Source organism: Cervus elaphus, chromosome 3 (assembly GCF_910594005.1).
Source record: "Cervus elaphus chromosome 3, mCerEla1.1, whole genome shotgun sequence".
In the NCBI taxonomy this organism is placed as follows: domain Eukaryota; kingdom Metazoa; phylum Chordata; class Mammalia; order Artiodactyla; family Cervidae; genus Cervus; species Cervus elaphus.
Window position 1 is genome coordinate 7,530,576 of NC_057817.1, and position 24,732 is coordinate 7,555,307.

The following is a 24,732-nucleotide window of genomic DNA, read 5'->3' on the forward strand; positions in this document are numbered from 1 at the left end:
TTTTTTGAGGAATCTCCATACTATTTTCCATAGTGACTGTTCCAGTTTACAGTCCCACCAACAGTGTACAAGGGTTTCCTTTTTTTCATATCCTCTCCAACATTTGTTATATCTTGTCTTTTTATTGGTAGTCATTCTAAGAGGAAATGTAAAGGGAAGAGTATAAAATACATGAATACTGTGATTACAGACTACACAAAGATATATAAATGTTTGGGCAGATAAAGATTATATAGCACTACTGAAGGGAACTTACAAAACTAGGTTACATTAAAAGCTCACACATTTTAAAAACCCATGAAAGTGAAAGAAAGTGAAAGTCGCTCAGTTGTGTCCAACTCTTTGTGACCCCATGGACTCTACAGTCTATGGAATTCTCCAGGCCAGAATACTGGAGTGGGTAGCCTTTCCCTTCTCCAGGAGATCTTCCCAACCCAGGAATCGAACCCAGATCTCCTGCATTGCAGGTGGATTCTCTACCAGCTGAACTATGAGGGAAGCCCTAAAATAAAACAAAACACTCGTCAAGGTCATCAAGAATAAGTAAAGTTTGAGAAATTGTCATACCCACTAACAGCCTAGGGAGCCGTGACAACTTTAATGTGACACCCTAGATGGAATCTTGGAACAGAAAAAGGACACCTAAAAAGGATACCTAAAAATTAATGCAGTCTGAATAAAGTATAGACCTCAGTTAATAGTAATGTTGATTGAATTAGAACAATTGTACCATATGGACATGAGTTTGAGGAAACTCTGGGAGTTCGTGATGGACAGGGAGGCCTGGCGTGCTGCGATTCATGGGGGTTGCAGAGTCGGACGCCACTGAGCGACTGAACTGAACTGAATGTTAGATGTTAATAATAGTGGAAACTGGGTGTGTGAAAAAATTATGGGGACTCTTCCTTGGTTTTGTAAATCTTAAACTATCCTAAATAAAAATCCTAAAATAAAGTTATTTGTTTTTTCTAAGAGAGGGATAAAAATACACATATAGGAATTTGTTTATCAAATGTCTGTGGAAGGAAAAAAAGTATGCCAGATTTATGTACATTGTTATATACATGTGTATACATATAGATTAATGCTAGAAGGAAATGAAGTGAAAATCAGCTTTTAATAGAAGGTGATAAATATTTTCCTAGTGTAAAATTTGTTGGAAGCAAGCAAAGTGAATTTGAGACAGTGGTGGTTCTGCAGCATGAAGAGAACTTATGCCTCAAGTTGGTCTGTTTTAAAAGTAAAAGTCATATACTCTTAACCAGGGATCAGGGACCACAGCGGATCACATACTATGTAAGAGGCCTCTAACTGAAAAATTGATGTGAAATCTTTCCATTGTACTACCAAATCTTTTTTGTCCAATCTTCCCTTAAAGAGGGTGCATCAGATAGATTAGTGAGAAATTCTGTCTTGAGTGTAATGCCATTTGCTGGCATTGTTAATCAGATATATTTAAAAAGAAAGTTATTTTATAATTTTGTGGTGGCTATTACTTTTCTTTATCCTTCATTGTTCACTTGGTTGTATGTTTTTATGCTTGTGTGGGTCGTTTCGTTATTTATTCTTTGAAAAAAAACCCTTATGATAGTCCTAGAATTTCGTTCATCACTACCTGGGTTTTAAGAAGGTCTCACATTTGGCTCATCAGTTGTGGTTAGGACTAAGAATAAGTCAGTTATGAATAGAGGTGTTCTTTCCTTGCTTCCTGTCAGTCACCCTTGGTATTGTTCTATACATTTTATAGAACTAAATTTGAGCAGCTCAAAATTATATAATTAAACACAGTTAGCGCCTTGATTCAGAGTTCACCCTGTTACAGTGACCTGACGGCAGACATCTGCACGGTGCAGCTCCTCAGCGTACAGGTAAGCCCTGACATAAGCATGCAGTTAAGCCCTGCTGGGTTTCTGATGCACCCGTGCCTATGAGTGAGTGCCCCAAAGGCAGGCAGGGAACACGCGTCTTGTAGGCAGCATGTATGTGCCCTAGGATTTCATTGAATTGATTTTGTGCTCCAGTTCTCTCTCTCTCTTTCTCCCTCTTATTTTGGAAATACATTTATATTAATTGAGAATTATGGTGTCTTCCTACCTATATTTGCCATTGTGTTTTGCCCTCTTTTGAATTATCTTCATATTCTTTGCCCATTTTTCAAATGTGTTGTTACTCATGCTTTTCTCAGAGCTTTTTTTTTTTAAACATTAGAATTATTATTACTGATATTCTTATATTTAAATCTTTAATCTGATTGGAAGTTATCTAATGTAAGGAATGAGATGGGAATCTTAGAGGAAGAGTCCTTAGGCAGACTGAGGCCTGGTCCTGAGACCTGATAGTCACTTATCTAGGAAGCCTGGGAAATTGATCTGCAGCTTACCTGGTCTTGCATTAGTCATTCTGGAAAGTCCTAGAGCTCTTTTGAACAAGTTATTGCTTAGACCTGGTCAGCAGCAAACATATGGTTGTGTCTCCAGAATAGGAGCGTCCAGAATGGCACAGAGACCCCCTAAGAACAGGGGGCTGCATGCTTCTCTCGCTTGGAAAGTGGGATAGCTGTCTCCCTGTATGTTCTCATGGAATATGTTGCTGACCTGGGAAGCTTCCACCTGGGAGTATGCTGCTCTGAATTCTGCTTTGTGTGGTACTGCCTTTTCAGACAAGTTTCAGCAGCATCTGCCATTAAAGAAAATACATCCTTGGCTGTATTTGTTGGCGCTTTTCTGTCATACACATCACCCTTCTGTGTTGGAGCTTGTTTAATTTCTTTTTTAAAAATCCTAAATGGCTGGTTGTCCGCTTGTACCATTTACTCAGTCAGGTATTCTAGGGGATCCCAGGTGGCGCAGTAGTAAGGAATCTGCCTGCCGTTGCAGGAGACACAAGAGACATGGGTCCCTGGGTTGGGAAGATCCCCTTGAGAAGGAAATAGCAACCCACTCCAGTAATCTTGCCCAGAAAATTCCATGGACAGAGGAGCCTAATGGGATCGCAAAGAGTTGGACATGACTGAGCACACATGCACAGCCATTTACTGAGTAACATGCCTTTCCCTCTTGATCCCAGTTCTCATTCTTCAAGCTTTATCCTCTGCCCTATTACTGCAGCACTCCTAGTTTTTCATTAGCTTGCTTTCTAATATATTGTAATTAATGCTAGGACAAGTCCCTGCCCTTATTGTTCTTTCTGAGCATTCCTGAACTTACTCTTTGCATGTTTGTTCTTTCAGATATACTCTACCATAGAACCAATTCTTGGAGCACCTTTTCTTATAGAGCACTAATAAAAACATCTGTATTTGGTGGGTGATAAAGTCCTGTGCCATAGAGGATTCTTTGGTCAGTGCTGCCTCCCTCTTTGTCTTAAATGAATTTAATAGGTCTAGCATTTTTTAAAAGTTAACTAGATTGCACACAGACACTTGGTAACTAGTTTGTTAGCTATCCACCCAGGCATGTGAATAAACACATATTATGGAGTCTGTTGTACAACGTCACAAACCTCCATCCATAGTTCTTCAGGCACTCTATCAGATCTGATCCCTTGAATCTGTTTGTCACTTCCATTGTATAATCGTTAAGGGATTTGATTTAGGTCATACCTGAATGGTCTGGTGGTTTTCCCTACTTTGTTCAATTTACGTCTGAATTTGGCAATGAGGAGTTCATGATCTGAGCCACAGTCAGCTCCCAGTCTTGTTTTTGCTGACTGTATAGAGCCTCTCCATCTTTGGCTGCAAAGAATATAATCAATCTGATTTCGGTGTTGACCATCTGATGATGTCCTTGTGTAGTCTTTTGTTTGTCCATGTGCTGTTGGAAGAGGGTGTTTGCTATGATGAGTCCGTTCTCTTGGCACAACTCTGTTAGCCTTTGACCTGCTTTGTTTTGTACTCCAAGGCCAAATTTGCCTGTTACTCCAGGTATCTCTTGATTTCCTACTTGTGCATTCCAGTCCCCTATAATGAAAAGGAAATCTTTTTGGGGTGTTACTTCTAGAAGAACTTGTAGGTCTTCATAGAACTGTTCAGTTTCAGCTTCTTCAGCATTACTGATTGGGGCATAGACTTGGGTTGCTGTGATATTGAATGGTTTGCCTTGGAAATGAACAGAGATCATTCTGTCATTTTTGAGATTGCGTCCAAGTTCTGCATTTTGGACTCTTTTGTTGACTATGAAGAACTGGACATGGAAGAACAGACTGGTTCCAGATTGGGAAAGGAGTACATCAAGGCTGTATATTGTCACCATGCTTATTTAACTTACATGCAGAGTACATCATGAGAAACACTGGGCTGGATGAAGCACAAGCTGGAATCAAGATTGGCGGGAGAAATATCAATAACCTCAGGTATGCAGATGACACCACCTTTATGGCAGAAAGTGAAGAAGAACTAAAGAGCCTCTTGATGAAAGTGATAGAGGAGAGTGAGAAAGTTGGCTTAAAACTCAACATCTAGAAAACTAATGTCATGGCATCTGGTCCCATCACTTCATGGCAGATAGATGGGGATTGGGGAAACAATGGAAACAGTGACAGATGTTATTTTTTTGGACTCCAAAATCACTGCAGATGGTGACTGTACCCATGAAATTAAAAGGTGCTCCTTGGGAGAAAAGCTATTGACCAACCTAGACAGCATATTAAAAAGCAGAGACATTACTTTGCCAACAAAGGTCCATCTAGTCAAGGTTATGGTTTTTCCAGTAGTCATGTATGAATGGGAGAGTTGGACCATAAAGAAAGCTGAGTGCCAAAGAACTGATGTTTTTGAACTGTGGTGTTGGAGAAGACTCTTGAGAGTCCCTTGGACAGCAAGGAGATCAAACCAGTCAATCCTAAAGGAAATCAGTCCTGAATATTCATTGGAAGGACTGATGCTGAAGCTGAAACCCCAATACTTTGGCCACCTCATGCGAAGAACTGACTCCTTGGAAAAGACCCTGGTGGTGGGAAAGATAGAAAGCAGGAGGAGAAGGGGATGATGACAGAGGATGAGATGGTTGGATGGCATCACCGACTCAATGGATATGAGTTTGAGTAAGCTCCAGGAGTTGGTGATGGACAGGGAAGCCTGGTGTGCTGCAGTCCATGGGGTTGCAAAGAGCTGAACACGACTGAGTGACTGAACTGAACTGAACTGAACAGATGGAGCCTATTGGGGCTTCCCAGGTGGCTCAATGGTAAAGAATTCATCTGCCACTGCAGGGGACTCCTGTTCAATCCCTGGGTCAGGAAGATCCCTTGGAGGAGGAAATGGCAACCCATTCCAGTATTCTTGCCTGGATAATCCCATGGACAGAGGAGCCTGGTGGATTATAATCCATGGGGTTGCAAAGAGTCAGACACAACTGAGCATGCACACATGGAGTCTTACCATCTTGATGTGCAAGCCAGTGTTTGCCTGTACCTGCATGTAAGTTTGAGTTTTATCTTATTGATTTCTTTTAGCGGCAGTGTATGACAGCTGAGCTTGTCACAGTTCTCATTCCTGTCAGCTGTTTCAGCAGCAAGGTTTGGAGATGCTTTCCTGCCAGTTCTGTTCAGCAATCCTAGGGCTATAAAAACCTTTTCTGTCACTTTAGGAGCCTTTAAGACTCTTTGGTGACTGTAATTGTGTTGCTCCAGTATGTAAGATAATTTCATTGTGTGTTAGCCTTAGACGGGATCTTGGAGGACTTCTGATCTAGTAGTTTTTCAAGTTTTTTAAAACACAGCTGAATCTTTTTTTAAAATTAAAGATATACTATGTAAATTGCCATGTATGTAAGAAGAGGCTAAATAATAAAGTGCTTTGTTTAAGAAGGGAGTGAGTTGAGTGGAGCTGAAACCATCATGCTCTTTGGTGCCCTGGTGTGGTCCTTGAGGCACCTCAGTGAAACTCTCAGCTCATCTTATTCATCTTCCTCTTTCTGCAAATAAGGGACCTGAATCCTGCCGTAGTTAATTGCCTTGCTGGGTTGTAGCCTAGATAAGAGAGTGGCAGACTTTCAATTCAATAGTCTCCCAGTCAAGGACTTTTTCTGTTATTCTGTGCTGCTTTTAACAGAATAACTGTATTCTTAAAAGTTGTGATGACCTACATATGTATTTTGAAATCAGTATTACTTTCCTTGGCAGAGAAACCAATTAAATTGCTTCTTGGTTTTCATTCAAATCAAGGAAAAATTATAAGATTTTAAAGTGCTATGATTCATGTTAATGTATGGCAAAAACCACTACAATATTGTAAAGTAATTAGCCTCCAACTAATAAAAATAAATGGAAAAAAAATTAAATTATTATTAAATATTTGTATGTTGAAAATTCATCTGATGTATGGTAGCAAATTTATAATTTAAAATTAATATTATCTCTACATTTATAGGTGATATTTATTTACATTAGCACATTATTTTTTATTTTATATTTTTAAAGTTTAAAAATCACAGCTGTTGCTCCTGGACCTAGTGATAGTGGTGTTTATCTTGATAGAGAATGTTGTCATGTCAGATTGGCAGGGTACTAGTTCCAGAGATGAGTCAGTTTCCAGTGTGATTTAAAATGAGAAAAATAATTTGAATTCTATATTATTACTTTTCTTTTTTTTTTTAAGTAAAACAGGTTGGAGAGTTGCTTAAACACCATTTCTTCTACCTTTTTAGTGGGAATAACTACCTCTTAAGAATTACTCTAGGGATATATGTAAAACCATCTTTCAAAAAATCTTATTTCCTTTACTAAAAAGTAGGAAATTAAATAAAAATCAGATAATTATGATAAAACAAATACTGGTTATAGGTTTAACTTTTAAATGTTACTGGAAAAAAGTCTGATTTCTAGTATATTGGAATATCACATTTGGCACTGTCAGTGGGATAAAATGGATAGAAGATAAACTGAGAATACAGTTTAATCATATATAATAACAGGTCTCTGGGGTTTTTATAAAAATGAAATTAAAATCACATGAAAGTATTATAGTAGTAAGCCTTAAAAAGATATTTATTTTATTTAATGAATATTTGTTATTTGCCTGTAAAAGAACATGTTTGTCCTTAGGAAGAAAAAGAACAGCAGTTTGCCCTAGCAGATTTTCATGTTGACATAGGTTTTGAAGTTATAGTATTACTTTTTGGTCCTTATGTTGCCATCATTTAGGTTTTAGCTTAGCTCTGGGCTTCTAATCTTTGCCCTTGCTTCTTATCTACTTTGTCCTTCCACTCTGGTTTGTAAAGGCCTTGGGAGCAAGAGACCACACTGGGTGTTTGCATCTTGGTTTGCAGTTGATCCAAGCACAGTGGTTTGTTGCCCAGTCGCTAAGTGGTGTCCCGCTCTTGGTGACCTTAAGTGACCGTAAGCGACACAGCCTAGTGACTGAACGATGAACTGCATGGCGCGCCGGGCTCCTCTGTCCTCCACTCTCTCCTGGAGTTTGCTCAGATTCACGTCCTTTCAGTTACTGATGCTGTCTAACCCATTTACCCACTGCCACCCCCTTTTCCTTTTGCCTTCTATCTTTCCCAGCTTCAGGGGCTTTTCCAGTGAGTCGGCTCTTCATATCAAGTGGCCAAAGTATTGGAGCTTCAACTTCAGCAACAGTCCTTCCAATGAATATTCAGGGTAGATTTCCTTTAGGAAAGGAGACTGGTTCTGTCTCCTTGCAGTCCAAGGGACTCTCAAGAGTCTTTTCCAGCACCACAGTTTGAAAGCATCAGTGCAGCACTCGGCCTTCTTAATGGTCCAAGTCTCATATGCCTACGTGATTGCTGGAAAAGCCATAGCTTTGACTATACCAACCTCTGTCAGCAAAGTGATATCTCTGCTTTTTAATATGCTGTCTAGGTTTGTCATAGCTTTCCTTTCAGGCAGCAAGTGTCTTTTAATTTCATGGCTGCAGTCACCGTGTGCAGTGATTTTAGAGCCCAAGAAAATAAAATGCTACCACTTTTCCCCCATCTGTTTGCCATGAAGTGATGGGACTGGATGGCTTGATCTTAGATTTTTGCATGTTGAGTTTCAAGCCAGCTTTCTCACACTCTTCTTTCACCCTCATCAGGAGGCTCTTTAGTTGCTCTTTGCTTTCTGACATTAGAGTGGTATCATCTGCATATTTGAGGTTGTTGATACTTCTCCTGGCAAGTCTTGATTCCAGCTTGAGAGTCATCTAGCTTGTGATACATCTTGATATTCTTGGTTCACATACTGCTGAAGCTTAGCTTGAAGGATTTTGAGCATAACCTTGCTATCTTGTGCAATGAGTGCAATTTTATGGTAGTTTGAATGTTCTTTGGCATTGCCCTTCCTTGGGATTGGAATGAAAACTGATCTTTTCCAGTCCTGTGGCCGCAGCTGATTTTTCCTAATTTGGTGACCAATTTGAACACAGCACTGTAACAGCAGAACCCCGTGGATAGTATGAAAAAGCCACAGTGGAGCCTGGTGCAAAGGAACAGCAGTGAGCAATACTACTAGTGATATCTATATTTAAAATTTTGATGTTTGGGTAGTCTTTTTTTGGGAGGGGTTTGATTTTTAAAAGATAATTCATTTTTATTTTTAAGATTTTGATTATGGAGTTTTTTGACACCCTCTTAAAAAGTTATTTTCCCTATGGTAGGGGAGAATAATATAAAAATATTTAGAAAAAAGGAAGATCAGTGTTACCGATCTGAGAAGTGTCTTTCTCTTATCTTATGCCACTGAATATAGAGCATTGAGAAGTTGAGAACTGGAATTCAGTGGAGAAATTTAACAGGAAAGTTCTAAAAAAATTAAATTGGGTAAGTCATGTATTTGGAGAAGGCAATGGCACCCCACTCCAGTACTCTTGCCTGGAGAATCCCATGGATGGAGGAGCCTGGTGGGCTGCTGTCTGTGGGGTCGCACAGAGTCGGACACGACTGAAGCGACTTAGCAGCAGCAGCAGCAGCAGCAAGTCATGTATTGGTTCGCTCCATCAATTATTCAGTGTTGCCTACACCCAATATAGTGTACCTGCTTGTGTTCACATTTAACCAATTGTACTTTAATGGAGTCCAAGAACAATCTCTCTCAAAAAAAAATCACTTAATAAACTGTATGCAGTATGTATGTTGTGAATCTTGGCTTAAGACTGACGTCTATCTTCTTTCTTCTGCAAATGTGTATTTGTGATTGTTGTGGTGGTATTTTAATATTGGCGATAGTGTTTTCATAAGGAACTAAGCTTTCTTTGTTGAAAGGTTATATTAGGCAGAATTTATTTTTGTGAAACTTCTAAATATTTTGTTGTTGAAAATATTCAGCAGTATTGTTGATAGTCTTCTAAATGTATGGCCCAGACAAATCAGTTTGGAATTTTTCACAGGTTGAATGGCTAGAGTGAGCTGAAGATAATAGCCTTTTTTCCTCCAGTGAACTACCATTAAATTTGTATTACTAAATTTCAGTGACCAAGAAAAAATGAATTATTCTAAGGATTTAATTCTTTCCAAATATCTTGTTATGCCTTATCTTTTCATTTGCAAGTGTGTGCACCTATAAGAGAAAAATATCAGAATCATAGAGATTTGAATGGATGATAGTAGAGCCAAGCATGCTCAATTTTTCTGTTTTCATATAGAAGAAGTAATTGGATCTTAGTGCTATATATTGAAGAAATTGACTATGCATAGCAAATTTTGTATTTTAAATAGAAAGTTGCACATAGTATACAAGCTTTAAGTGGATATATTGATAATATTCTATAAGGCTGTTTAAATTTTTATTTAAAAATTAGTTTCTTTAAGGATGTTGAATTTTTAGGATTACTTAAGCGAATTTATAGGTGGTGCAGTGGTGAAGAATCTGCCTGCCAAAGCAGGAGGTGCAGGAGACAAGGGTTCAGTCCCTGGAACAGAAGGATCCCCTGGAGTAGGAAATGGCAACCCACTCCAGCATTCTTGCCTGGAAAATCCCATGAAAGAGGAGCCTAGTGGGCCACAGTCTACGGGGTCACAAAGAGTCAGACACGACTGAGCCGCTGAACACACACAGAGTGCCCCCATTTTCCTTTTTCACCTAAGAGATGCGTAATGTGCTCTCAGCATGACAGAGTGTAGGAAAAGGTGACATCTGAGACTGATAAAGTAGTATCCTGGGTTCCTTTTCTAGGACCTTAGTTTTTTTTTTTTTTTTTTTAAATTAGTTGGAGGCTAATTACTTCACAACATTTCAGTGGGTTTTGTCATACATTGATATGAATCAGCCATAGATTTATACGTATTCCCCATCCCGATCCCCCCCCCCCCTCCCACCTCCCTCTCCACCCGATTCCTCTGGGTCTTCCCAGTGCACCAGGCCCAAGCACTTGTCTCATGCATCCCACCTGGGCTGGTGATCTGTTTCACCATAGATAGTATACATGCTGTTCTTTTGAAATATCCCACCCTCACATTCTCCCACAGAGTTCAAAAGTCTGTTCTGTATTTCTGTGTCTCTTTTTCTGTTTTGCATATTTGGCAGGTGATGAAAGTTTTGATGTAGTACTAGAGGTGATGATGGAATAATAGAAAAATTGGTCAGAGAGAATGAGAGTTGATTTGATGAAGAAGTAGAGTTCTTTGGAGCTAAAGATAAATTTCAGTGACTAATTTGTCACTAATTTAAGGTCTTACAGCTGTTTATTTTGACAGTTTGTATAAGGAGTATATCTGTTTGAATATGCTTTTTCTCCAAAGAGTACGGACTTCAGCATAAGGTTAAAGTTAATATTTTAAATAATAAACATTCTTCAAACAGCACAGAAGCAATAGTAAAACACTGAAATATTTTCTGTACTTTTCTCATTTCTTCTGTGTAATTTTTTTTTCTTTAACAGGAAATCAAACCTCAAAGCCATTATAACCATGGATATGGTGAACCCCTGGGACGGAAAACTCACATTGATGATTATAGCACATGGGACATAGTTAAGGCTACACAGTAAGTTTCTTGTTGGAGTTGTCTTCTTCTTTGACATCTGTTTTGAAGTCATCAACTGGGTGAGGTCCCGTTGATAAGCCTTTCAAGTAGACTCTTCCAGGGAACTGCCATGTAGGTGAGATAATGACCCCTCATTGGGAATGAGGCTTTGAAAGAACTCCTTTCCTGTTCTGTTCACTCTTGATACCAGTACCAGGAATATTACATCTTTTTCAAGGCTGCTGGGGAGCAGAGGATGGGATGGCGGTATTTTCAAAAGATTTTTGTTTGTTTATTAGTCTAGCCTTGCCAGGTCTTTGTTGCTGTGTTCAGGCTTTCTCTAGTTGCGCGACAGTGGAGAGTCCTCCCTAGCTGTGACATGGGGTGCTCTTTAGCTGTGACAGTGGGGTGCTCTCTAGCTGTGACATGGGGTGCTCTATCTGGGACAGTGGGGTCCTCTCTAGCTGTGACAGTGGGGTGCTCTCTAGCTGGGACAGTGGGGTGCTCTCTAGCTGTGACATGGGGTGCTCTCTAGCTGTGACAGTGGGGTGCTCTCTAGCTGTGACAGTGGGGTCCTCTCTAGCTGTGACAGTGGGGTGCTCTCTAGCTGTGACAGTGGGGGGTCCTCTCTAGCTGTGACAGTGGGGTGCTCTCTAGCTGTGACAGTGGGGTGCTCTCTAGCTGTGACAGTGGGGTGCTCTCTAGCTGTGACATGGGCTGCTCTCTAGCTGGGACAGTAGGGTCCTCTCTAGCTGTGACAGTGGGGTGCTCTCTAGCTGTGACAGTGGGGTGCTCTCTAGCTGTGACAGTGGGGTGCTCTCTAGCTGGGACAGTGGGGGGTCCTCTCTAGCTGTGACAGTGGGGCGCTCTCTAGCTGTGACATGGGGTGCTCTCTAGCTGTGACAGTGGGGGGTCCTCTCTAGCTGTGACAGTGGGGTCTCTCTAGCTGTGACAGTGGGGGGTCCTCTCTAGCTGGGACAGTGGGGTGCTCTCTAGCTGTGACATGGGGTGCTCTTTAGCTGTGACAGTGGGGTCCTCTCTAGCTGTGACAGTGGGGTCCTCTCTAGCTGTGACAGTGGGGTGCTCTCTAGCTGTGACAGTGGGGGGTCCTCTCTAGCTGTGACAGTGGGGTGCTCTCTAGCTGTGACAGTGGGGTACTCTCTAGCTGTGACAGTGGGGTGCTCTCTAGCTGTGACATGGGGTCCTCTCTAGCTGGGACAGTGGGGTGCTCTCTAGCTGGGACAGTGGGGGGTCCTCTCTAGTTGTGACAGTGGGGCGCTCTCTAGCTGTGACATGGGGTGCTCTCTAGCTGTGACAGTGGGGGGTCCTCTCTAGCTGTGACAGTGGGGTCTCTCTATCTGTGACAGTGGGGGGTCCTCTCTAGCTGGGACAGTGGGGTGCTCTCTAGCTGTGACAGTGGGGTGCTCTCTAGCTGGGACAGTGGGGCGCTCTCTAGCTGTGACATGGGGTCCTCTTTAGCTGTGGCAGTGGGGTCCTCTATCTGTGACAGTGGGGTGCTCTCTATCTGTGACAGTGGGGTGCTCTCTGTCTGTGACAGTGGGGTCTCTCTGTCTGTGACAGTGGGGTCCTCTATCTGTGACAGTGGGGTCTCTCTGTCTGTGACAGTGGGGTCCTCTATCTGTGACAGTGGGGTCTCTCTAGCTGTGACAGTGGGGTGCTCTCTAGCTGGGACAGTGGGGCGCTCTCTAGCTGTGACATGGGGTCCTCTTTAGCTGTGGCAGTGGGGTCCTCTATCTGTGACAAATAGGGTCCTCTCTAGCTGTGACAGTGTGGTCTCTCTAGCTGTGACAGTGGGGGTCCTCTCTAGCTGGGACAGTGGGGTGCTCTCTAGCTGGGACAGTGGGGTCCTCTATCTGGGACAGTGGGGTCCTCTATCTGGGACAGTGGGGATCCTCTTTAGCTGTGACAGTGGGGTGCTCTCTAGCTGTGACAGTGGGGGGTCCTCTCTAGCTGTGACAGTGGGGTCTCTCTAGCTGTGACAGTGGGGTGCTTTCTAGCTGTGACAGTGGGGTGCTCTCTATCTGTGACAGTGGGGTCTCTCTAGCTGTGACAGTGGGGTGCTCTCTGTCTGTGACAGTGGGGTCCTCTATCTGTGACAGTGGGGTCTCTCTAGCTGTGACAGTGGGGTGCTCTCTAGCTGGGACAGTGGGGTGCTCTCTAGCTGGGACAGTGGGGTGCTCTCTAGCTGTGACATGGGGTCCTCTCTAGCTGTGACAGTGGGGTCCTCTATCTGTGACAGTGGGGTCCTCTATCTGGGACAGTGGGGATCCTCTCTAGCTGTGACAGTGGGGTGCTCTCTAGCTGTGACAGTGGGGTGCTCTCTAGCTGTGACAGTGGGGTGCTCTCTAGCTGTGACAGTGGGGTGCTCTCTAGCTGTGACAGTGGGGGGTCCTCTCTAGCTGTGACAGTGGGGTCTCTCTAGCTGTGACAGTGGGGTGCTCTCTGTGACAGTGGGGTGCTCTCTATCTGTGACAGTGGGGTCTCTCTGTCTGTGACAGTGGGGTCCTCTATCTGTGACAGTGGGGTCTCTCTAGCTGTGACAGTGGGGTCCTCTATCTGTGACAGTGGGGTCCTCTATCTGGGACAGTGGGGGGGTCCTCTCTAGCTGTGACAGTGGGGGGTCCTCTCTAGCTGTGACAGTGGGGGGTCCTCTCTAGCTGTGACAGTGGGGTCCTCTCTAGCTGTGACAGTGGGGTGCTCTCTAGCTGTGACAGTGGGGTGCTCTCTAGCTGTGACAGTGGGGTCTCTCTAGCTGGGACAGTGGGGTCCTCTATCTGTGACAGTGGGGTGCTCTCTAGCTGTGACAGTGGGGTGCTCTCTAGCTGTGACAGTGGGGTGCTCTCTAGCTGTGACAGTGGGGTCCTCTCTAGCTGGGACAGTGGGGTCCTCTATCTGTGACAGCTTGGTGCTCAGGCTTCTCATCACAGTGGCTCCTCTTGTTGTGGAGCACGGGCACTGTAGCCTGCAGGCTTCAGTAGTTGTGGGCCATGGGCTTCGTTGCCCTGCAGCATGTGGAATCTTCCCAGGCCAGGGATTGAACCCATGTCCCCTGCATTGGCAGGCCGTTTCTTGCCGTTGGACCACCAGGGAAGTCTGGGAGTGTTGTATTTTAAAATACCAGAGTCCTCTGTTCTTCCTGAAAGTCTTCCTGTTTTTCTTGACCAGATACCTTTGGTAGCTGGAAGTCTTGTTAACTTTTTTTCCCCCTAGATTCTGAAAAATTTGATGTTGTTTAGTTGCTGAGTCATTTCTGACTCTTTTGTGACCCCATAGATTGTAGCCCATCAGGCTCCTCTATCCACAGGATTTCTCAGGCAAAAATACTGAAGTGGATTGCCAGCTCCTTCTCCAGGGGATCTTCCCGACCCAGGGATTAAACCCGCATCCTCTGCATTCCAGGTGGATTCTTTACCAGTGAGAAGAACTTTTTGGAAAATCTGAAAACGTTGATACTGCCAGTTTTTCATTACTTTTGTGGAGAGGCAAACTTTCTGAAGCTCTTAGTCCGCTGTCACCCTAATTTACACTGTGTCCACGAAGTCAGAACTCACAGCACACCCCGCCAGCTCCATTTACCAAGCAAATTATACTGCTCTACATTAATTTTTCCTTTTCAAACCTGGCTTCTATTAATATATTCTTTCTCTCCTTTGTCATTAATCTCGCACTCTAATGCATGATTTCCATCAGCAGATATACTCTAGCATCTTTCATCTTAAGAAAAAAAAAACACCTTTCTTTATTCCTCAAATACCCTCTTAACTATATGTGCGGTCTATGATTTCTACCTTTTAAAACATTTATTTAAATTTTGAAATGTTTCAATCCTCCAGATAAATATAGAGAAGAATATAACTGTCAGATTAAGCAGATGCTAACATTTTGCTATAATTGCTGCAGGTTGCTCAGCATCCTTTTTCCTTATCTCCCCAAGGAAACGTCTCATGAAATTACTATGAATCATTCTCATGAGCATTCCTCTGTGTGTGTGTGTGCAGTTGCTTAGTCATAGTTCACTTAACTGGGCACATGTAAACAGTTTTCTGAAAAAGAACAGAGAACTGAAGGTGCTACTTTCATTACTTGTGAATTGTGGAACTCCTGCTCTTCGCTTAGGTTGAGTGACCTTGTGTGTTTGTGTGTGTGTGTGCACGTGCGCACATGTGTGCGTGCGTGTGTGTGCGTGCGCGCGCGCACGTGTGTGTGTGTGTATGTGTGAACATACGCAGTTCGGAGCCAGTGTAGGTGAGCATTAAAGCAGTGAAGGCTGTTGAACATTAGTGAAGATTAATCTCTTTTCCCTGTAAACTGTGATACGAATGTAGTTTTAATATTTGCTCCAAATGTCCCATTGTTATGTCACCTCTTCCCCAGCCTCACCCTGTGGTATGCCTTCCCTATTTTGGAGACCATTCTGATTAATATGGTCAAAGCTCGTTTAAATTTGTTATTGTTTCTCATATTTCCAAGGATCCAGTATTTTGTTTTGGATAAAGTTGATGGTTTTTGAGACTCCATGATGGATTCTTGGTGATTTGTTGTATTCTTTGCATTTTTGCTTGTGCATAAAAATTTCCATGTTACAGCATTTTGAGAAATATATATGCAGCCACACAATGACCTAAACAGAAAGGGAGGAAAAGGTTAAGCTCTTTGTACACATCTTTCTTCTTTATTACATTAACATCTTTTCTCACGCTTTTCCAGTAAACTTTCTCTTATGTCTCATTGACTTAAACTCACAATGTCTTTCTCTTATGTCACATTTACTTAAACTCTTATGTCTCATTGACTTCCCCACCCACGCTATTTCCCACCTCCACACCTCCTTTTTTATTTGCCTTTAGGAATACCAAAGCTAAGTTTCTAAATAAAGCATCTTAAAGTTGTAAGACATCCTTTTTTTTGATGTTGTAAATCAATGACAAACTTTGTTATTGCTTATTTATGACAATATTTTAACATAATTATATGTATTTTTAATAAGCTGCCTTCAGTGCTTTGTGGAATAAGTGGTGATATTAATAAAAACAAACTGATAGATATTTTAATCTATAGTGTCCTGTTCTCTTCTACTTTACGAGGTATTGCATTGTTAGAGAAGAGAAGTTTAAAATTATAATATGGGTTAGTAAAAGCTGTTGGAGTATTGATATTTCTAAAGTAACACTTTATATTGAGAAAGGCTTTTTAGTTTCCAGGTATCAAAATGGAGCATCAGTTTCTTCTAGAAATGTTATTTTCAGCTTTAAACTTCTTGTCAAATAATGGTAACTGCCTCATTTTCCTTCTTCTTAAGATACGGAATATATGAACGCTGCCGAGAGTTGGTGGAAGCAGGTTATGACGTGAGGCAACCAGACAAAGAAAACGTTACACTCCTGCATTGGGCTGCTATCAACAACAGAACAGATCTAGTCAAGTGAGTAGTCCCTTATTTTTAAGGAATTAGTTGTTACTACAAAATTATTGAGAATAATTTTAAAACATATAATTTCTAAAATTCATAGCTTTAAAAATGTAGTTTCTATGTACTTTTTTCCGAGAAAAAATTGTTTTTAATGTATATTGAATGTTTATTATGTGATAGATACTTTGCTGAGAGCTTTTCCATGTATATTTTAGATCTTAATTCTTGAAATAACCTATGTGAAAATAACAATTTTTGCTACTGCCCTAATGATTTGGAAACTGATGCATAAAGAGGTTAAATATACTACCAGTGACATTTGGCTGTTAAAGGTTGGTGTCTGGACTTTTAACTCAGGCAGTCTAACTGGTAGCTCACAGTCTAAATATGAATTCTATGGAGAAAAGGAAAGAGGAAAAGGAAAGAGGTGTCACAAAGATAGTAGGTAGTAACCTAACTTCATATCAGCATAAATGAAGAATACCTTATATACTCAGTATAAATTATTTTTATTACTTTCTGCTTATTCAGTAATAATAAGTTAGATAAGCAGGAGTCAGAATGATGACAAAGTCTTAGTAAATCTGGCTTAATAGTCTCTGGCAATTTGGGCCTAAGATCTTTAGATAGAGACATGAATCTGAAATGAACTACTTGCAGATGTGCCTTTGAAGTACAGCATGCAGAGTCTAGAGATAAATAGGATGTTAATAACAAGTAAAAGAATTAGCCCTTAGAGTACTAAAAAAAGATTAAGCAAGTAATAATTAAAGCATTGAACTCCGTGAATCCCTTTCATCTGGAGAGTGTGTTTCCATCTTATTTGCTCTTTTCCCCCTTCTTACACCTCTAACTTTTCCTCTGCCTGCACAGAATCTCTTGATGTCTAAATTCTGTTATTGTTTGTCAGAAAATTTTTTTATTTCATCTTCATTTGTGAAGGATATTTTCAGATGGCATAGAAATTTAGGTTGGCCATTTTGTTTTTATTTTTGTTGTTTACTCATTGAGAGTATCGTTCCACTGTTTTCTGGCTTCTGTTATTGATAAGTCAGTCTAAGTATTACACTTTTAAAGGCTTTGCTTTTTTTTTCCTTTCTTTTTTTCTGACTGCTTTTAAGTTTGTTTTCTTTCTGGTTTTCTGTAGTTTCATGATGACGTTTCTGAGTGTGGATTTCTTTTATTTACTCTGAGATTGCAAGAAATTCTTGATTCTGTGGATTGATGTTTTCATCAGTTCTGGAAAATCTCAGCCATTATTTCTTCAAATAGGGCTTCCCAGGTGGCCCTAGTGGTAAAGAACCCACTTGCAAGTGCAGCAGACACAAGAGACACGGGTTTGATCCCTGGGTTGGGAAGATCCCCTGGAGAAGGAAATGGCAACCCACTCCAGTATCCTTGCCTAGAGAATTCCATGGATGGAGGAGTCTGATGGGCTACAGTCCATAGGGTCGCAAGGAGTTGGACATGACTGATGTGACTTAGCACGCATGCATTTCTTCAGATATTTCTGCCCCATTCTCTCTTTGTCTCTTCCTGGAATGCCAGTTACATGTGTGTCTGACCTTTTCATTGTATACCATGTCTCTTAACCTCTCTTCTGTGTGCGCCGTCCTTTCTTCCTCTGCTTCATTCTGGAAACTTCTTCTGACTTACCTTCCAGTTCTTTTGTACTCTATGTGTTATCTGCTGTTAAATCTATTCATTGAGTTCCTAATTTTGTTTTTCAGTTCTAGAATTTTTATTTTCTTTTAGCTTGTATTTGATTCTTTTGTTGCTGAAATTTTCCATCTTGTGTTACATACTTAAATATAGTTATTATATAATCTGTCTGAGAAGACAGCATTGGGAGCCCATGTGGGTCTGTATCTGTTGTATTATTCTTTTGTGTGCCTGTTTTATCTTTGAATGTATACTAGATATTATGTTTGAAAACTTAGTTGTTGAATAATTTGAGGCCTAAGGTGAGAAGATACCATTTGTTTTCATTAAGCCCAACTTTTAAGCTTTAGATTTTCTGGGTCACTCAGGTAGCTGAAGACTGTGTTAGAGCAAGGTTTAATTCTGGTCCTTAATTACTTCTGCAGTTAAGCTCTCGGGGTCCCAGCCCTTCTTTTCCTTTGTCTGCTGAGGCTGTCTCTGGGCCAGCTCTCCTGCCTCAGCAGAGTGTCTCTGGGCAGATGGAGCCCAAGCAGTTTTCTGACTTTTCCCAGTTTTAACCTTCTCCTGAATCTTAATCTCCTGATGAAAGTGAATGCTCTTAACCTTCTTAGGTTTTATTTTTAGGAAATATTTCTTATATTTTGTTGAGCTTTTTAAAGTTTTTTTTCATTGAGTTGGTTCAAATTATCTAGCCTTCTGTAGGCTCTGTATTTTTTTAAATTACTGTTATTTTAGTCACAATAGTACATAAGCAATTAAAAAAATTAAATAGTACTTAAAGTCTTACAGTAAAAACAGCAGCCCCTCCCTACCCTTTGGGTTCTATACCCCAGAGGTAACTATTTTCAGTACTTCAGATGTTTCTTTCATTATTGTATTTTATATTTTTATTCTTGGCTTATTAGTTATTTTATTTTGACTTTCCTTTTGGGGATAGCCAGATGTCCTAGAACACCTCACTGCTAATACTTCTTCCTCTATCTGCTGTTACAGTTTTAGTTAAATTACTGTGTAAAGTTTAAACTGCTGTGTGTATGTAAATTCTCACTGATAAGCCCAGAAGTGTTCGGTGATCTGGTTTTTTTCTTGTAGAATTTTTATTTTTGTCTGAAGTAATAGTTGCTTTTTTCCCCTCATTTGTTTAACTTTCTGTATATCATAACTGATTGTTCCATAAAGAACTTAAAAACCGTCTGTGTAATAGTATCAGATAATTTATTGGTTCCTTTTTCGGTGGAGTGGAGAGGATGAAATCATTTCTGAATTTCTCTGCCTTTCTGTTCTAGCAAAGACTGTTTGCCCTTGAGAGCTGCATACAGCCATCATCTTGAGACATACCTTTGCATGCCTTCTGCGAAATCCCTTTGCTGCATTGTTGGTTTCCTGCATCTCAGATGCTTCTATCTGTTGGTTTACTCTCTGCTCTTAGGAGATAAATGAACTTTCTGATAACTTTCTGAGAGAAAGAGAGTGCTTGGGAGGAAAATGTTTTGAAGGGACTATCTCTTATGCCCTTAAACCTTATTGGTTGGTTGGCTGAGCATAGACTTCTAGGTTGAACTTAATTTTCTCAGAATTTTGAAGCATTACTTGATTATGTTTTTGCTCAAGTGTTGCAGTTGAGATTTGTTTGATCTCATTCTGTTGATCAAAAAGTCACATTTGTCTTGTGTAAAAATAAATAAGAAACTCTAAAATGATAAAATGCAGACAGAAAGTCTTGATGTTGCCTGCCTTATGGATTGTCCGCCACTTATGGACAAGTGAGGTTACAAAATAAAGTCAGTAATTATAGAGTGGGTTAATAATTATAGTGTCTGTGTATATTATACCTTCAGGGGGGTAAGCTTAATTTCTTACAATACATAGTCTAGCAAGTTACTTTCCTAAAACAAACATAATTGTGAGTAAATACTATTTTCAATAGCAAATAGTATTCATAGCCTCAAGATTTTTACTTTTGAGTCTAGAATTACACCCTACTTTAAAGCTAAAGCATATTACTGTTTCATGGATGCTAGCAGAAGATACATGATTCTGGTAGAGACAAAGGCCTTTATTATTCACAGTATAGCAAATAGCATGAGCATCTTATTTTCATAGCTCCCTCTTGCTCCATAGGTTCTGTGGGAGCAGCTTGATATGGTCCATATGGATGTAGCACACACAGTGGATATTCATTGCTTTTTTTTTTTTTTAAGCAGTATTTAAGATTTATTTTGCTGTATAACAAGAAAGTATATTTATTTCTTCTTTACTCAGAAAATAGAAATATGAAACATTGACACTAATTCAAAATTGCATTTCTTTCAGATATTCCAGTTTGATCATTGATCATATATTGACTTTGTAGATCATATATAGATGTAATGTTTTCAGTTTGGAAAGTCTAGGTGTGACTACAGGGTCTGTAACAAAACAAATGAAATGCAACTAAATATGACAAAAAGACAAAGATAAGCCAGCTGTTAGAAAGCTTGAGTCAGGATATTAGAAAAATATTCTAATAACTTAATTTTTTTAGATATAAATTGTATTTATTTATTTAAATTTATTTGTTTTTAATTGAAGGATAATTACAGTACTGTGTTGGTTTCTGCCATGTATCAGCATGAATCAGCCATAGGTATACATACGTCCCCTCCCTCTTGAGCCTGCATCCCGCCTCACGCCCCATCCCGCCCCTCTGGGTTGTCACTGAGCTCCCTGAGTCACACAGCAGACCCACTGGCCATCTGTGTGCATATGGCAGTGTACATGTCTCCATGTGCTCTCTTTGTCCCACCGTCCTCCCCCCCGCCCCACGTCCACAAGTCTGCCTCTGTGTGTGTCCACTGCTGCCCTGCAGATAGGTTCAGCAGTACAATATTTCTAGATCCGATATATGTGCGTTAATATATGATGTTTGTTTTTTTCTTTCTGACTGACTTCACTATGTATAATAGACTCTCAGTTCATCCACCTCATTAGCACTGACTCAAATGTGTTCCTTTTATGGCTGAGTGATATATTCCATTGTGTGTGTGTACCACAGCTTCTGTATCCATTCATCTGTCAGTAGACATCTAGGTTGCTTCCATGTCCTAGCTATTGTACATAGTGCTGCAGTGGACAATGGGATACATGTGTCTTTTTCAGGTATGGTTTCTTCAGGGTAAATGCCCAGTAGTGGGATTGTTGGGTCAATCCCAGCAATAAAACTAGGAATAACTAGTTTTATTCCTAGCTTTTTTAAAGAAACACCATAATGTCTTCCATAGTGGAGATATCAATGTACATTTTCACCGGCAGTGCAAGAAGGTTCCCTTTTCTCCACACTCCCTCCAGCATTTATTGTTTGCAGATTTTTTGATGATGGCCATTTTGACTGATAGGCGATACCTCATTATAGTTTTGATTTTCATTTCTCTAATAATGAGCAGTGTTGTGCATCTTTTCATGTGTTTATTAGCCATTTGTATTTCCTCTTTGGAGAAATGTCTGTTGAGGTCTCTTTCCCACTTTTTGATTGGAACGTTTGTTTTTCTGGTATTGAGTTGCATGAGCTGCTTGTGTATTTTGGAAATTAATCCTTTGTCAGTTGTTTCATTTTACTGTTATTTTCTCCCATTCTGAGGGTTGTTTTTTCACCTTGTTTATACTTTCCTTTGCTGTGCAAAAGCTTTTAAATGTAATTAGATTATACTTGTTTATTTTTGTTTTTATTTCCGTTACTCTAGGAGGTGGGTCATAGAGGATCTTGCTGTGATTTATGTCATACAGTGTTCTGCCTGTGTTTTCCTCTAAGAGTTTTATAGTTTCTGGTCTTACATTCAGGTCTTTAATCCATTTTGAGTGTATCTTTGTGTGTGTTGTTAGGAAGTGTTCTGATTTCATTCTTTTACACGTAGCTGTCCAGTTTTCCCATCGCCACTCACTGAAGATAGTTTTCTCCATTGTATATTCTTGCCTCTTTGGTCAAAGATAAGGTGCCTGTAGTTGTGTAGATTATCTCTGGGCATCCTATTTTGTTCCATTGGTCTATGTTTCTATTTTTGCGCCAGTACCATACTGTTTTGATGACTGTAGCTTTGTCGTGTAGTCTTCAGTCGGAACAGTTGATTCCTCCAGCTCCGTTCTTCTTTTTCAAGATTGCTTTGGCTATTTGGGGTCTTTTGTGTTTCCATACGAACTGTGAAATTTTTTGTTCTAGTTCTGTGAAAAATGCCTTTCGTAATTTGATAGGGATTTCATTGAATCTGTAGATTGCTTTTGGTAGTGTAATCATTTTCACAGTATTGATTCTTTCAACCCAGGAACATGGAATCTCTCTCCATCTGTTTATGTTGTCTTTGATTTCTTTCATCAGGTAGGTTTATTCTTAGGGTTTTTTTTGTTATTGTTGTTACTGTTGTTGCAGTGGTAAATGGGATTGATTCCTTGATTGCTCTTTCTGATTTTTAGTTGTTAATGTATAGGAATGCTAGTGATTTCTGTGTATTGATTTTGTATCATGTGACTTTACTACAGCTGATTAGCTCTATTAGTTTTCTGATAGTATCTTTAGGGTTTTCTGTGTATAGTATCATGTCATCTGCGAACAGTGAGAATTTTGCTTCTTCTTTTCCAATCTGGATTCCTTTTATTTCTTTTCCGATGGCCATGGCTTGGACTTCCAAAACTATGTTGAATCATAGTGGCAAGAGTGGGCACTCTTTTTCTTCCTTATCTTAGATAGAGAAAGTTTTTATCATAAATGGGCGCTGAATTTTGTCAAAAGCTTTTTCTGCATCTATTGAGATTATCATATGGTTTTTGTCTTTCAGTTTATTGATATGGTGTATCACATTGATTGATTTGTGTATATTGAATCCTTGCATCCCTTGGATAAACCCATTTTGGTCATGGTGTATGATCTTTTTAATGTGTTGTTGGATTCTGTTTGCTAGAATTTCACTGAGGATTTTTGCATTTGTGTTCATCAGTGATATTGGCCTGTAATTTTCTTTGTTTGTCATATCTTTATCTGTTTTGATATCAGGGTGATGGTGGCCTTGTAGAGTAAATTTGGAAGTGTTCCTGCCTCTGCAGTTTTTTGGAAGAGCTTGAGAAGCATAGGCATTAGGTCTTCTCTAAATGTTTGATAGAATTTGCCTTTGAAACCATCTGGCCCTAGACTTTTGTTTTTTTTTTTTAGAGATTTTTTACCACAGTTTTGATTTTTATTTCCTTTTGATTAGCTTGTTCATAGTTTCAATTTCTTCCTGGTTCAGTCTTGGAAGATTGAACTTTTCTAAGAATCTGTGCATTTCTTCTAGGTTGTCCATTTTATTGGCATGTTGCTCTTATGATCTTTTGTATTTCTGCATTGTCTGTTGTAACCTCTCCTCCTTCATTTTTAATTTTGTTGATTTGATTCTTCTCCCTTTTTTTCTTGATGAGTAGGGCTAATGGCTTGTCAGTTTTGTTTATCTTCTCAAAGAACCAGCTTTCAGTTGTTTTGGTTTTTACTATTGTTTCCTTCACTTCTTTTTCATTTATTTCTGCTCTGATCTTTGTGGTTTCTTTTCTTCTGCTAACTTTTAGGGTTTTTGTTCTTCCTTTCCTAGTTGTTTTATCTATAAAGTGAGGTTGTCTATTGGGTATTTTTGTTTCCTGAGGTGGGATTGTATTGCTATAAACTTACCTCTTAGAACTGGTTTTGCTGCATCCCATAGGTTTTGAGTTGTGTTTTCATTGTCATTTGTTTCTAGGAATTTTTTTTTCCCTAGGAATTTTTTGATTTCCCTTTTGATTTCTTCAGTAATCTGTTGGTTATTTAGAAACATATTGTTTAACCTCCATGTGTTTGTGTTTTTTTAAGTTTTTTTTCCTGTAATTGATATCTAGTCACATAGTGTTGTGGTCAGAGAAGATGCTTGGTACAATTTCAGTTGTCTTAAATTTACTTAGGCTTGACTTGTGACCCAAGATGTGGTTTATCCTAGAGAATGTTCCATGTACGCTTGAGAAGAAAGTGGTATTCTTCTACATTTGGATGGAATGTCCTGAAGATATCAATAAGGTCTCTCTGGTCTAATGTGTCATTTAAGATTTGTGTTTCCTTATTAATTTGCTGTTTTGATGATCTGTCCATTGGTGTAAGTGGGTGTTAAAGTCTCCTACTATTACTATATTACTGTCAGTTTCCCCTTTTATGTCTGTTAGTGTTTGCTTCACGTATTGAGGTGCTCTGATGTTGTGTGCATACATATTTACAATTGTTACGTCTTCCTCTTGGATTGATCCCTTGATCGTTATGTAGTGTCCTTTGTTGTCTTGTTATATTTTTATTTGTCTGTTTTGTCAGATATGAGGATTGCTGCTCTGGCTTTCTTTTGATTTCCATTTGCATGGAATATCTTTTTCCATCTTCTTACTTTCAGCCTATATGTATCTCTAGCTCTGAAGTGGGTCTCTTAAAAGCAGCATATATATGGATCTTGTTTTTGTATCCACTCAGCCAGTCTATGTCTTTTGGTTGGAGCATTTAATCCATTTACATTCAAAGTAATTATCGATATGTCTTCCTTTTGACATTTTCTTGTTTTCGATTTGTTTTTGTGGCCTTTTCCTTCTCTTGTGTTTCCTGCCTGCAGAAGTTCCTTTAACATTTGCTGTAAAGCTGGTTTGGTGTTGCTAAATCCTCAGCTCTTGCTTTTGTGTAAAGCCTTTGACTTCTCCATCAGTTTAGAATGAGATCCTTGCTAGGTAGAGTG

At 39.9% G+C, this 24,732-nt stretch overlaps 1 protein-coding gene across 1 annotated transcript in view; it reads left to right on the plus strand.

Moving 5' to 3' along the window:
- ZDHHC17 (zinc finger DHHC-type palmitoyltransferase 17) overlaps positions 1-24,732 on the plus strand; it is a 97,494-nt gene that overhangs the window by 13,980 nt on the left and 58,782 nt on the right. The window contains exons 2-3 of the mRNA XM_043879995.1: positions 10,820-10,923; positions 16,223-16,345. Coding sequence (XP_043735930.1) covers positions 10,820-10,923; positions 16,223-16,345 — 227 coding nt within the window. The remainder of the gene's footprint in view (positions 1-10,819; positions 10,924-16,222; positions 16,346-24,732) is intronic.